This window comes from Gekko japonicus, unplaced genomic scaffold (genome assembly GCF_001447785.1).
Source record: "Gekko japonicus isolate JY-2015 unplaced genomic scaffold, Gekko_japonicus_V1.1 scaffold487, whole genome shotgun sequence".
NCBI classification, from domain to species: Eukaryota; Metazoa; Chordata; class Lepidosauria; order Squamata; family Gekkonidae; genus Gekko; species Gekko japonicus.
In genome coordinates, this window is record NW_015177021.1 from 1,054,492 (window position 1) to 1,067,761 (window position 13,270).

General features: G+C 40.5%; 1 protein-coding gene across 1 annotated transcript in view; it reads right to left on the reverse strand.

Moving 5' to 3' along the window:
• ADAMTSL1 (ADAMTS like 1) overlaps positions 1-12,976 on the reverse strand; it is a gene marked incomplete at its 5' end in the record, with an annotated part of 302,880 nt that extends 289,904 nt beyond the window's left edge. Inside the window, 2 exons of the mRNA XM_015427776.1 lie at positions 12,557-12,684; positions 12,917-12,976. Of these exons, the coding sequence (XP_015283262.1) occupies positions 12,557-12,684; positions 12,917-12,976 (188 nt within the window). The remainder of the gene's footprint in view (positions 1-12,556; positions 12,685-12,916) is intronic.
• Between the last annotated feature and the right edge of the window lie 294 nt (positions 12,977-13,270).

Consider the following 13,270-nt stretch of genomic DNA (forward strand, 5'->3'; position numbering starts at 1 on the left):
ACAGAGAACGCAAATAAATTATATTCAGATAGCAATGCTATCTTTTGCCATTATTTCCAAGAGGGGGAGGGGAAGCAACAAGCAAAGCCTATTGTCCAACTCTCCTCCAAAGTCCTGGAGCATGTCTGGATCAAAGCAACTCTGGAAACTCTTTTCAACATTCAACATTCACCTTCTGTCCCTTAATATTCACAAGGGAACAGTAGCTGTTTACATGGAAAAAAGCCACTTGAAAAATAACGAATAGCTCATAAATGCATTTGAAGTTGTAAACTAGGGAAACCAACCAACCAAAGGAAAAAAAAATTACCAGCTATGTCCAAAGGCATAATTAGCAAATAATCTGCAAATTAAATTGTTCTAAAATATTCTGAATTTTTCATGCAGCTAGGTTTTAAAGTAAGTATTGGAACTTAATCCTTCAGCTAATTCATCTTAATTACATAAGCAATTAATTTTCTGTTTTTACTGATGCCATCATCACTCCATATAACTGAGCAAAAATTTTCATGCCCATTACACTGTAACATTTGCCTTGGAACTATTCTGTGAGATAGGTCAGCCTATCAAATTTACAGATGGAAAACAGAGGATAAAAGATTATTAAAGATGAGAGTTGCTATGTGATAAAAGAAAATATCAAAAACATCAATCCTAGTTCAAGGCCGGCATTTTAGGCAGTCATTCACTATCAGCGTTTTAAGTTAACCACTCAGATTCACTGTCTCCTGATGCCACTTGGATAAGGACCAGAATTCTGGAGGATTCCATTTTGGTACCCAACAGTACAATCTTATGGAGAGTTACTCCAGTCTACGCACACTGATTTTAATAGGCTTGGATTGCAGTAATTCTGTATAGGATGGCATTGTAAATATTGGCATCCCATAAACTTTGACTTTCTGTTTCTGCAACAATTTTGTTTTTTGTTTAAATTTCATAGGGTTTATAATGAGAGGTTTAATGATTAAATAGAATGCTAGGGTTTTTTGTGAACTGTCTTCCGAACTATTGTTGACTGGAAAGTGGATCATAAATTGGAAAAATAATGTTCCAAGTGCAATCCAGAGTAAGTAAATGGGACATCTATTTTAAGACTTAAGAATAGTCATGTTGCGATTCAGTAATTGTTATTCTTTCCTTTTCCCAATATTGACACATTCCTCTACTAAATTTACACTAGAAGCCAGAAGCTGGAAGAGGTTGTTCTGCTGACTCTACCGGTTTTGTAGATGCACCATTGCTCTTGTTGAATATGTCCACTTCTAGACAACAGAGCATTTAATATTGTCTGTCCTTGAAGAGTCATCAGACTAGATGGTCACCTGGGGTGTATATCCATAAACTGATAGTTGTGTTCTCAGTGTCCTGGTTGAATTTTGGAATAACAGGATAAATGTGCATTAAAACAGTTACCCCCCCCCCCGGGACCCTCTCTCAGCATCAAGGAATTACTAAGCTTTTTAGAAGTTTAGAGGAAAGTATGCTGGATAAAGTGGAAAGGCCCGTTCCTCAAGGGCAAGTCGCACTGAGCTTGCACCAAAGTAGCACTCAGCTTGCCAACACAGAATGTATAGAAAACACTCATGTCACAGTGTTCCCTCTAAGCTGAATTAGTGTGAGCTAGCTCACAGTTTTTTAGCCTCTGGCTCACACGTTTCTCTTAGCTCAGGAAGGAAGGCTCCAGATCAAACTAATGTAATACGGTAGCCAAATTGCACACTCACAACTTTAATGCCAGTAGCTCACAAAGTAGAATTTTTGCTCGCAAGACTCCACAGTTTAGAGGGAGCATTGGTCACAATTATGATGACGGTAAATAGCTATTTCTGCTAAATACCATGGTGAACTGTACTGAAAACACAGACTATATTTTGAGGTGGACTTGCTCTCTGCACGTGTATGATGTTTTCCACCTGCTTTGCTGTAAAAATTACTGGCATTCAATTTTATTTGGAGACTACAACTGTTCTACTTGAATTAATCCCAAGCAGTGCCAACACACGGATGGAGAAGGGTGTTCTTGAACACATGAGAGTAATGCTTGTGAGCCAGACTCTTGCCCATTAAACAGGGGGAAAAGAAGTATGGTGAGACAGGCCAGCTGCAACTGGAGTTACAGCATGACCTTATCAACTGACTTCACATTTGCTGTTCAAAAAAATAAATATTCCTATTTCAAAGGGATGAAGGCTATAATGTGGCAAGAGAATAACCTGTAATACTGAATTTGGAATTTCACAAAAATAGAATATTCAAAGGACAACATCAGAAATTAGTAGGGAAAAGTGACTCTTGGATCGTGCATTACAAGGGAAACCCACAGGCAAGTAGAATCTGGTGTCACTCCACAATTCATCTTTTCAAGAATGATACCAGATGGGGCTGTTATTGTATTTGCACGCCAAAGCAAAGCAGGCTTAATCCATATACATTACAGATATGCACTGAAAGCAGGATTTTCTTCATACTGACAAATGTATTACAGATTTAAAGAAGAGGTTTTTCATGAAAGTCTAAACTAAACATAATTTAGAAAATGCACATTAACTGCATAATTAGCGTACATGCAGGGGACTTAAATCCATTTCATTCAAAGGTCAAAAAAAGGCAAGCACGTAGTTTGAGGAACGCATATTTCATAATGAGGGCTATTTTTAGGGAGTATGAGTTTTAGCTATATTTTCCACATGCTTTCGGAAATGGATATAAAAAGGGGAGTATTCCAAAAAATGCACCAAATAAAGATCTCTTGTAAAAGTATAATTCCTGGTTTTCCAAGGAATGTTTAGTGAGTGTTATCTTTATATTGCTCACACCTGGAATATGACAGTGAGTTGCCTTATCAGTATGAAATAGACTGGTAAGCCTCATTTCCATGGCAGTGTGAAAGGGAAGAACAAATGAGCAAGCAAATAATATGATATAGAATTATTTGGATTTTTCTGTTTGCAACAACATCTGCTCTTCAAGGCAAAGGGATCCCGATTTGAACAGTGAAAAATACAGAGCAAGTGAAACCATGGCCAACTCTGGCATCCTCAGCCAAACTTTGCAAAGAAAATATAACTTGACAGGAAAAGATGATGACAAAAGGGAGTGTGCAAACAGTCAGAAAGAAGGCCAAGTGAAACAGAAAACCTTGGCTCAAAGCAGTGGTGAAATTCACTCAGGGACTCCATAGGTCATCCCAGGAAGGGTCAGTGATCCAATATCTCCTGCCCAGCCCTCTTGGCAGCACCTTATTACTAGCTAGAACAGCACGAAATCAATGGCATTCAAATAGATAATATTTCACATTTTATTTTTAATGCAAAAGAATACAGTGACCCCAGAATTAAACAATGGATCAGAAGAAAACTATTTTAAGACAAGACTCTCTCTCTCTCTCTCTCTCTCTCTCTCTCTCTCTCTCTCTCTCTCTCTCTCCCTCTCCCTCCACACACAAACACAACAACTTCCTAGTTTATCGTGTTTTCTAGACGTTGTACCATACAATAGGATTGCTGGGAACAACCTGTCAACAAGTAGGAGTCTGGAGGAGGAATGTAGGAGGGTGCTGTTGGCAATGGCAACTCCCAGAGAAAAAATGGAAGGGATGAGCACCTTTTTAGGAACCACTGGAAACTCTATGGTTTTCCTGGGAAGCGATGTCCTGCCATCGTCCTGAAAGTGACTTTTTGTTTATTTTTTCCCCACCATTGCTCCAAGTAGTGGGAATTGCAGACTGTTGGTGGAAGGAGTGACCTGGTGACACCTGCTATAAAGCCAAGTGTATTTGTAGATATTTATTTATTTATTTATTCAGACTTATACCCCGCCCTCCCCGCAAGCGGGCTCAGGGCGGCTTCCATTAAAAACACAAATGCATTAAAATACAGAATATACAAACATGCCATAAAACATTAATACATAAATGCAAAGTGCAGGCGGCAGGTTATGATTCATCTCGATGGTAAGTTGCAGGAATCAACTGCTATAAAGCCAAGTGTATTTGTAGATATTTATTTATTTATTTATTCAGACTTATACCCCGCCCTCCCCGCAAGCGGGCTCAGGGCGGCTTCCATTAAAAACACAAATGCATTAAAATACAGAATATACAAACATGCCATAAAACATTAATACATAAATGCAAAGTGCAGGCGGCAGGTTATGATTCATCTCGATGGTAAGTTGCAGGAATCAATTGCCATTGCCCTGATGTCCACAGATGGTTTCTGTCGTTAGTCCATGTAGTTGTTAAATCACTGGCCGTATTTAGATGTAACAGTCTGCAGCAACCTGCAGTAACATGAGCCATAGCAGCGGCCCATAAGAGAGGCTTGATGTGTAGAAGCTTTTGATGGCATCGAGGTAAATAACATCACCTGTTAAATAACATCCCATTAAAGGGACATGAAATGGTTTTTTTTTCAGGGCAGTTGGCAACCCTAGTTTCTCCTCTCAATAGATACTTTGTAGATACTTTCAGTCCAAGGGAACTGCCTTAAATTGTGTTGTACATATGAACAACTATAAAATGTAAACTTTGAACCAGCAGTTATGAGGAAAGCACAATGTATCTGATTATATGAGCAACTGGCTGAATTGTTGTACAAAGACTCCCTTCTATCATACGTACAATTTCTACTATACTTACTATGGTGAGCTGGTAATGCCATAAATTATATTTATTTATTTAAAACATTTGTAAGCCATAGGGTTTCCAGGTCCTCCCCTACGGCTATATTGTTATGTAGGTTGGTTGCTATCATTTTTTCCCAAGGTGCAGGGAAAACCTGAGGTAAATGAGATAGGTCTGCCTCCCTAAAAATGACAGCAACCAACCTATATAACAATATAGCTTAGTATAATAGAAGCAGGCATTTCCCCAAACTGAGATAAGTTATGTAGAAAGTAAACAAATACAGGGGAACAATGCAGAGACTGACATTAATGAAAACCAATACATTTTAATATAGATCATCGATTTTTTCATACCGTTTGGACAACCTTCCAGAAAACTGTCTACTCATGATATCAACTTGTACTGAAATATTGCATACAACAATATTTGATTTGTAGAGCCCTCAGCAATGTCCAAGTCCTTCAAATAAAGGATATTTTTAGTGCCAAGTGGCAACATCGACGGAAGGCTTTGGCCTCTATGTACAGTTGTTGGAGTTCCACAGGAACTGTTTGGCTACTCTCTGGGACAGAATGCTGGACTAGATGGGCCACTGTTCTGGTCCAACAGGGCTCTGCTTATGTTCTTAAAGCCAGAGGTGCAACCACCAGGAGGTTGCTAAAGTGATACATGGAATAAAGCAGATTATGGATCCCACCACCAAACACTCTTGTTGAAAACCCCTGACATAAGCGACCATTAATGAAATATACCCTTGTCATATGTATCATGCCACTGTCACTACATTTCAGAGTCATTCCATGAAGTGCATCTTTGTCACATGCATTGTGTTGAGTTGGATACACATAAGCACTGCTAAAATGCATTGTATAACAAATAATGTCAATTCCCATGCTTATAGATGCCCAAATAACTTCAACTTGCCAAACATTTCTGTAACTATATCTCTATTCTTGTTGATAAGTCTCAGAAGCAGAGCCTTTTGCAAGACTAGGAACTAATGTTTTCCCACCTGGTGGAGTGTTTGGTACTGTCTTCTCAAGGCTTAGAACCCAAGGAAAGAAGGACATTTCACCCTTTTCAAATAAAGCATTCCCATCTCAAAGGGGTACTTATAGATGAACATTTACTGCAACAAATTATATCCCCAATGCATTTTTTAAAAGCATTATCCTTGGGGCAAAAGAGCATTGGTCTATTTTATCTGGCAAGCATCAGCTGAAATAGCATTTTGAAAGTATTGTGAGATGAGAAGGAAAAATGACATGTCACAATATATTTTTGTTTCTGAGCATCAGTTTGAGATTTCATTTCTCCTTGACGCCCCCCCCCCCCAGGCCATCTACTCTCCCAATAGGAGCTTCTGGAAACTCACCCAGCTGCAAGTGAATTTCTCAGCCTCTGCATCTGGGGAGCCTGCCACACCTCAGTCCCAAATGAGATTATATCATAGGCTGTATGGAGAGCCAATCTACCAGCTAACCACTTTCCTAGCAGCAAAGCAATGTCTCTGAGAACAGACATTTGAGCGGCTTTAGGAGGAGGGGTTCCACCTAACAGTGGGTGAGGCCACAAAAAGAAAGCTGCCCCCCCCAAAAAAAAATAGAAAAGTGACCAGTTGTGAAGCAGGAGCTAGTTTCTGATGCAACCATCTATGGGCAGGATCCCGTCTAAAATTTCCATCAGTGCAGCAAACTTTTCTGCCTCCCGGCTCACACCTCAGTCCACTGATCTTTGCAGGGGATAGGGACCCTGGGAAACTACATGAAGGGGTGTGTGCAGTGGAAAGGGATAATCAGTGGAAATTTGCAATATGATCTGGATCTGAGCCTCTGTTGGTTCACTGTGGCCTTACTTTGTGTTCTTTTCATAAGAACATAAAAGAAGGGCTCTGCTGGATCAGACCACCGGTTCATCCAACATCCTCTTTCACACAGCAGCCAACCAGTTTTCCTGGAAAGCCAACTAACAGGGCAATAGAGGCCAAGGGCTTCCTAGCACTGGCATTTAGAGGTTGACCCCTGACTGAGGAGGTTCCCTTGAGTTCCTTTCAATACAGCTCAAACGTTTTATTGCATTAGCTCAGAACCATAGCAAATAGCACAGTCCCAGCACAATAAATAATGGATAAAATACATATACCTACATAAAGTTTCCAAAGATTAAAATGTTCCATAACATAGTGACATTTAATGATATCAATTTAAAACCCAGCTGATAACAAATAGCAGATTTAACAATAAAATTTATCATTTTGGTATCGACATAATTACAGATACAGAAACCAAATATGACGTGTCAAGTATTAGATGACACATAGTGGTAACTTCAGTCTAATAATCAGGCATTTGTAAAGTCGGGGGTTTTTTGCCTCTATCTTCATAACAAAGGCAACAAACCTTGCCATTCTAAAATACCCTCTTTCATTCAGATACAGGCCTCTTTTCCCTGGGAGAATTCCTTGAGCATGCCTTGGCACTTTACCAGCAAGCCATTCCTTATACGATAGAACTTAGTTTGACATCCGGCTACCATGCGGAGGTCCAACTTAACCCTCTGTCTGCCAGTTCCCTTCTCTAGAACTTTGACATAGGCCCTTTCTGCACTCTCCTTTTAAGTCATGTTCACTGTGGAGTCCTCCAAGCAATTCTGCACTAAAATCGAATTCAGCCTTCTTTTTAATCCAGGTCCCGTCCCCCCCATTCTGCACTAAGATCAAGTTCAACCTTTCCCCCCACCTCCAAGGTTTTCCCCCCTTCTGCATTACATTACCTCCCTTCAGTGGTCAGCCCGGGTTCAGCCTGCTGTTGCCCCAGGTTATTTGGATGCTGTTTTTCCATGGACTTAAATTGCCTTGACTCAAACACTGAGAAAATCTGGAGTGGCTGGCAGATGTGGAAAGGACCGTAATTCAGTCATAAAATGCAGAAGAGCTAGTCTAGTGCAAGTCTTGTTGCCTTCAATGGAACTCAAAGCAGAGCTGGATCGGAAGAATAAACGGGAACTCTAAGTTTGTATCGTACTTTATAGTAATCAGGTGTGGCAGTGCTGTGATCATTTAGGTAAGCCTCCAAAAGACAGTGTTTGCATTTAAACAGTAGAAAAGCCAGACAGTAAGACAACTCTATACCTGACTTGAACAGCTCAAGCAATGGGACTAATCAAGAGAGCTGGCATCTGCCTCCTGGAAAACAAATTAATTGCATTTATTCAACTGCTTAGCTCAACAAAAATGTTTAGAAGCAGTATTCTTTGAATAGCTTCAAAGCGGACACAATGGGGCCACATTCTCCTTTTACTTAACGTTCTGGAAGCCATCACACAGAAAACTAAAAGACATAATACACCATGAAAATTCCACACTGGTGGAGAAATATTTAGCTTTGGTTTGTGGGTTGGTCTGTTCTATAGTGTTCAGCTAGAGAGCCAGTTCTTAATTTATCAAACAAACAAAACCAAAATCTAGCATCATTCTTTATTTGTTATAGAATTATGCATAGCACACAGAACTCTGCAATATGACACATTTGTGTAATGCAATAGACTGCACAAAGCCAGGAAACACCAGCACAAAACACAGATAGTTCATCTTCTTGTCACATTTAAAACTGTCGTGCATATAGATTTCGTTCTAAATCCCCAATGTTTGGGTGGATTTCTTTCCTTTTTAGTTTGAAAATGCTTGCCCAGCACACACACACACACACCCTGGACCCACAAAATCATAATTTAACACCCTTTTACTTTTGTAATTGTATGCAGACCAAAAGAAAGGGATAGGAGTTACACATTTACTGCAGTGCTAATTCAAGGTCAAATTTGACTTTTTAGAATATATTGTTACTGGCTAACAGAATCTGAGCACATAATAATCCTTCCTCAATCTGTGAATGGGCAAAAGTTCACTTTTGGTTTCATAAATCAAAATGAATTGGCTCAATATGGAAGAGAACAAAAAATCTTACTTAGTTAAAGGCAACTCTAACTACTGAATAGGTCCCCTTAAACAGAATCTGCCCCTTCTAAAAAAAGATGGACTTAAATGCCAGAGAAAACCATAGTAATAAGGTGTGCCAAGGAAGCTGCAGAGATATCCTTTACATATAGCATCCCACCATGTTTGTTTTTGCACAAGGGGCCATTGCAAACATATTGTGTCACATGTGAATAATGTTTAACATGGCAGTAACAGTGGTAGAGAAAGTGCTGATAGGATCCAGAAAGGCAGCAGGAGTTAGAAGACAGAGGTTGGAATGGATCCAGTTCAATCAGACACCTTCAGGACTACTTGGGTCATACCCAAACCTGTATACTGGGCCCTAGGGCCCAGCAGAGTTTGCTCATTTACCTCACAGACCGGTATAATCCAAACCCTACTCCGTAACCATTTCAATCATTAATCCTACTGGCAGGGAGAGCCATCAGAATATGTTTGCCCCCAAATGACAGGAGGTTGCATCCAATCCTTTCCTGCACTCCCTCCTATAAACCAGACCTTTTGCAATCCTTCAGTGGCCAAGTGGAACACTTAGGGGTGCAATGGTATGAAGTTAGACTGGAACTTCCTTATTACCTTATTACAGAACCACCTGACACCAGCCTGCTTCATGGCCTTCATAAGAACATAAGAGATGCCAATGTTGGATCAGGCCAAAGGCCCATCCAGTCCAACACTCTGTATCACACAGTGGCCAGAAATACCAGTGCCATCAGAAGGTCCACCAGTGGGGCCAGGACATTAGAAGCCCTCCCACTGTTGACCCCCCCCCCCAAGCACCAAGATGACAGAGCATCACTTGCCCCAGAGTCCCTATCAATATCTTGTGGCTAATAGCCACTGATGGACCTCTGCTCCATTTGCTTATCTAATTCCCTTTTGAAGCCGTCCATGCTTGTAGCCGCCACCACTTCCTGTGGCAGTGAATTCCAAGTGTTAATCACTCTTTGGGTGAAGAAGTACTTCCTTTTATCCATTCTAACCTGACTGCTCAGCAATTTCATTGAGTGCCCACGAGTTCTTGTATTGTGAGAAAGGGAGAAAAGTACCTATTTCTCTACCTGCTCTATCCCATGCATAATCTTATAAACCTCAATCATGTCACCCCTCAGTCGTCATTTCTCCAAGCTAAAGAGCCCTAAGCGCCTTAACGTTTCCTCATAGGGAAAGTGTTCCAACCCTTTTATCATTCGAGTTGCCCTTTTCTGCACTTTTCTCAAAGATATAATATCCTTTTTAAGGTGTAGTGACCAGAATTGCACACAGTATTCCAAATGAATATTCATGATGGTTATTCCATTCCTCTATTCAGTTTTATGCTGGGGGGGGGGAAAGATTCCTTCTATCTTGGCAATGATGAATGACACCACTGTTACCATTGGTGACACCATGAGTTTACAGGAACAACAATTTGGCTAACAGCGCGAAGGAACCAGCAAGCCACTGGCTTTCCCAGGAGGGAGCTAAAACAAATATAGAGTTGTCCAAGTAATATCATGGATCACTTAATCTTTTTCTTCCCATAAACACCATGGCATTTCTGACAATTCCTAGAACTACCTTCCATCACTTCTAGGTTTTCCTCATAAGTGATCATAGCACACATGGCATCATGCCGCCTCATGTCCCTATCCCCGAAACTCTCACCAGTTGCCAGGCCTGGCCTGACAATTCTAGCCAGTTCTAATCTGGGCTATGCATGTTTTTGACTTGGTGTTATTATTTTAGATTATTTAGATTTATATCCCACCTTGCCTGCACATGGTACTTCCTCACATCACAACCCATGATAATGTCAAACCTAGGAAATTACTTGGGGTGGGTATTTCACCCCAATTAACCTCAGGACAGCACAGAAACAATGAGCAGAATGAAAAGGATTTTTATTACATCACTATGCCTTCATAGTGCAAGATATCAGAGATGTATTTTAGCAGTTAAATTGAGATCTAATAATCTGCGCACCCATCCATTCATAAAAGTTGACATGCCTAGACAAGAGGGTCCATGCTCTGTTCATTCCACACACACACCCGGCTGTCCAGTTCATACAAGATGTAATTCTGTACAAACTGGTTTACAATTTATGCATATGTTCTTTGGATAAACATAGTTAATTTGATACTTCGTATTCCTAAAATAATTTATTAAAGTCGGAAATATATGCAGGAAGATGGAAGAAGGAAGTATATGGACAAGGGTCTGTCCAGAGCATTCGTGGAGAAAACAGACTTTCCCCTTAGTGCTATATTCACACTAATCCCTACTCTAGTTTAGTGTAGTGATTAGGAGCCAGTTTGATGTAGTGGTTAGGAGCAAGGACTCTGATCTGGGAGAACCGGGTTTGATTTCCCACTCCTCCACGTGCAGCTGCTGGTGTGACCTTGAGTCAGTCACAGTTCTCTCAGAGCTGTTCTCTCAGGAGCAGTTCTCGAAAGAGCTCTCTCAGTTCCACCTACATCACAGGGTATATGTTGTGGGGAAGGGAAGGGAAAAGAGATTGTAAGCTGCACTGAGACTCCTTCGGGTAGTGAAGGGTGGGGTATGAATCCAATCTCTTCTTCTCTTCTTTCACAGTGTCCACACATAAGGGATACAGAAAACTTGATTGGCAATGTTTTACCATATATAAATAAGCCCTCAAATCTCCAGGAGTTTCCAAACACAGAGCTGGCAACTCTACATGATGGACAGCTGGGGTAAGATCAAGGACTGCCTCTGCTGTGGTTTTCTGTCTCTGCAATTCCTCCTAAAAGAGAGTCATCTGGCTGATCCCCCTTTCAATATTCAGTAAGACTTTGGCCTTTTTAGAGAGGCCTTTGAGGTTCTGCAGAGGTGATAAAAATCTGTTTTAATCCCATGCTTAATCCAATGGGTTTCTTGCAAATTAGGTGGGCTCTGAAGGTTTTTTTAAATGGTTGTTACTACGTTAGAAATTTTTTTATTATAGCGCCGTTTGAGAGCTCTTGAGTCTTATACATTCTGCTTTGCTCATACAATACCTTGCCCTAAGGCATGGATGCTTGCATTGTCTTTGAATTTGTGTATTCGTAATCTTAGTGCACTGTTCATGGAAAATCTTATGTTATATGATTTCATTCCCCCCTCTTTATTCTGTAACCTGCCTCAAGTCTTAGTGAGAAAGGCAGGGTATAAATAAGCTAAATAAATAAATATACAGAGCAATCCTATGTGTGTCTCCTCAGAAATAGATCCCACTTTATTCAATGGAGCTGACTCCCAGGTAAGTGTACCTATTATTGCAGCTGCAGATATGTATGTATATATGTACGTATGTATGTAGACACACACACACACAGATAGATAGATAAAGCAAGCATCTATGGGACAGATGTGTCCTTATCGGGCTGCTTTGCTATGCAAAAACATAACGTATCTCATCATATTGCCTTAGTTATCTTTTATGTCCTTGTAACATAAAGGAAATCTTCTGTAAAAGCAGTTGCCAATTTCATCTGTATCGCTTAATATGTTATACTGTGTGTATAGAGAGGCCAAAAGACTCCAGTGTGGATATCTGTTTTGATTTTATAGCTCCCATGTTACTAAATGATTTAGGGTGCTAAACCCAGAGGTTTATCTCTGGACCACTACCTAGGAGTGAAAAGGATTACCACTCTGAATGAGAGAATCTAGTGGTTTTATTTTTCAGTAGCTGGCAGTATACTGTTCAAACTTAGGTAAGAACCACCACAGAAGTCTGTCACATTTTTACTACAATCATATTTTAGAATTGTGTGTCAGGCCATCAAACCTGCTGGACGGCTGCCTGACTAGAACACGACCTTTCCTCTTCTAAGTTCAAAATGTAAGCACAATTCAAGACACCCACTGCTCTTTATGCTGCGATCTGGGATCGGCAAGCTGCATTCTTGTTCTGTAGAGTCCAAAGATATTTAACTACTTACTTGCTGCTCAGGCAGCGTCTCAGGGAGTAGGAAGCACCTCCCCCACAAGTACGAGAACATTCACTCCATGAGCCCCAGGCATCCCAGAGGGTATCTCGGTCCTCCTCTGACCGAGCAGTTCGAGAACTCTAGAAAAGGAAGAAATTAAAAAAGATTAGTGCTCATGAAACATTTTCAAAAGTAGCCTTCTTATTTCCATTTTCCCCCTATTACTTCAAGTCTGTTCACACACAGAACCCCCAAATCCAAAAAAACTGACACAGAGAAAGCAAATCCTGTGAACAACTCTATGTGAATTAACATGATTTAGGCAGATCTGTAAAATTTTGCATCCATGGGTTTCAGTTGTACCCTACGTACCATGCTTAAATTCTTCCAGAGCACTTCAGGCAACCAAAATATTTCTAAGTTAGCTGAAACCTGCAAAAATACAATTGTGGGGGGAAAATGTGCACGAGTGTGTGAAAAGTAGCAAGAGTGAGTGTCTCTGTGTGTGTGACAAAGAAAGTGCACATGCTGCTATAAACCTATAAAAGTTTCCAGAACTGCCACGGCCTGTTCTGATAGGCTGGGGAGAATGGCTCCCTTGTGAATTCCTAATGTTGCATGGCAAACAACATCGGGTGGTTCCCTAAATTCCTAAGAAATCAATCCCAACCACACATTAGGTAGGGTTGCCAAGTTCCAGGTTGGGATCTCCTGGAATTAAAACTG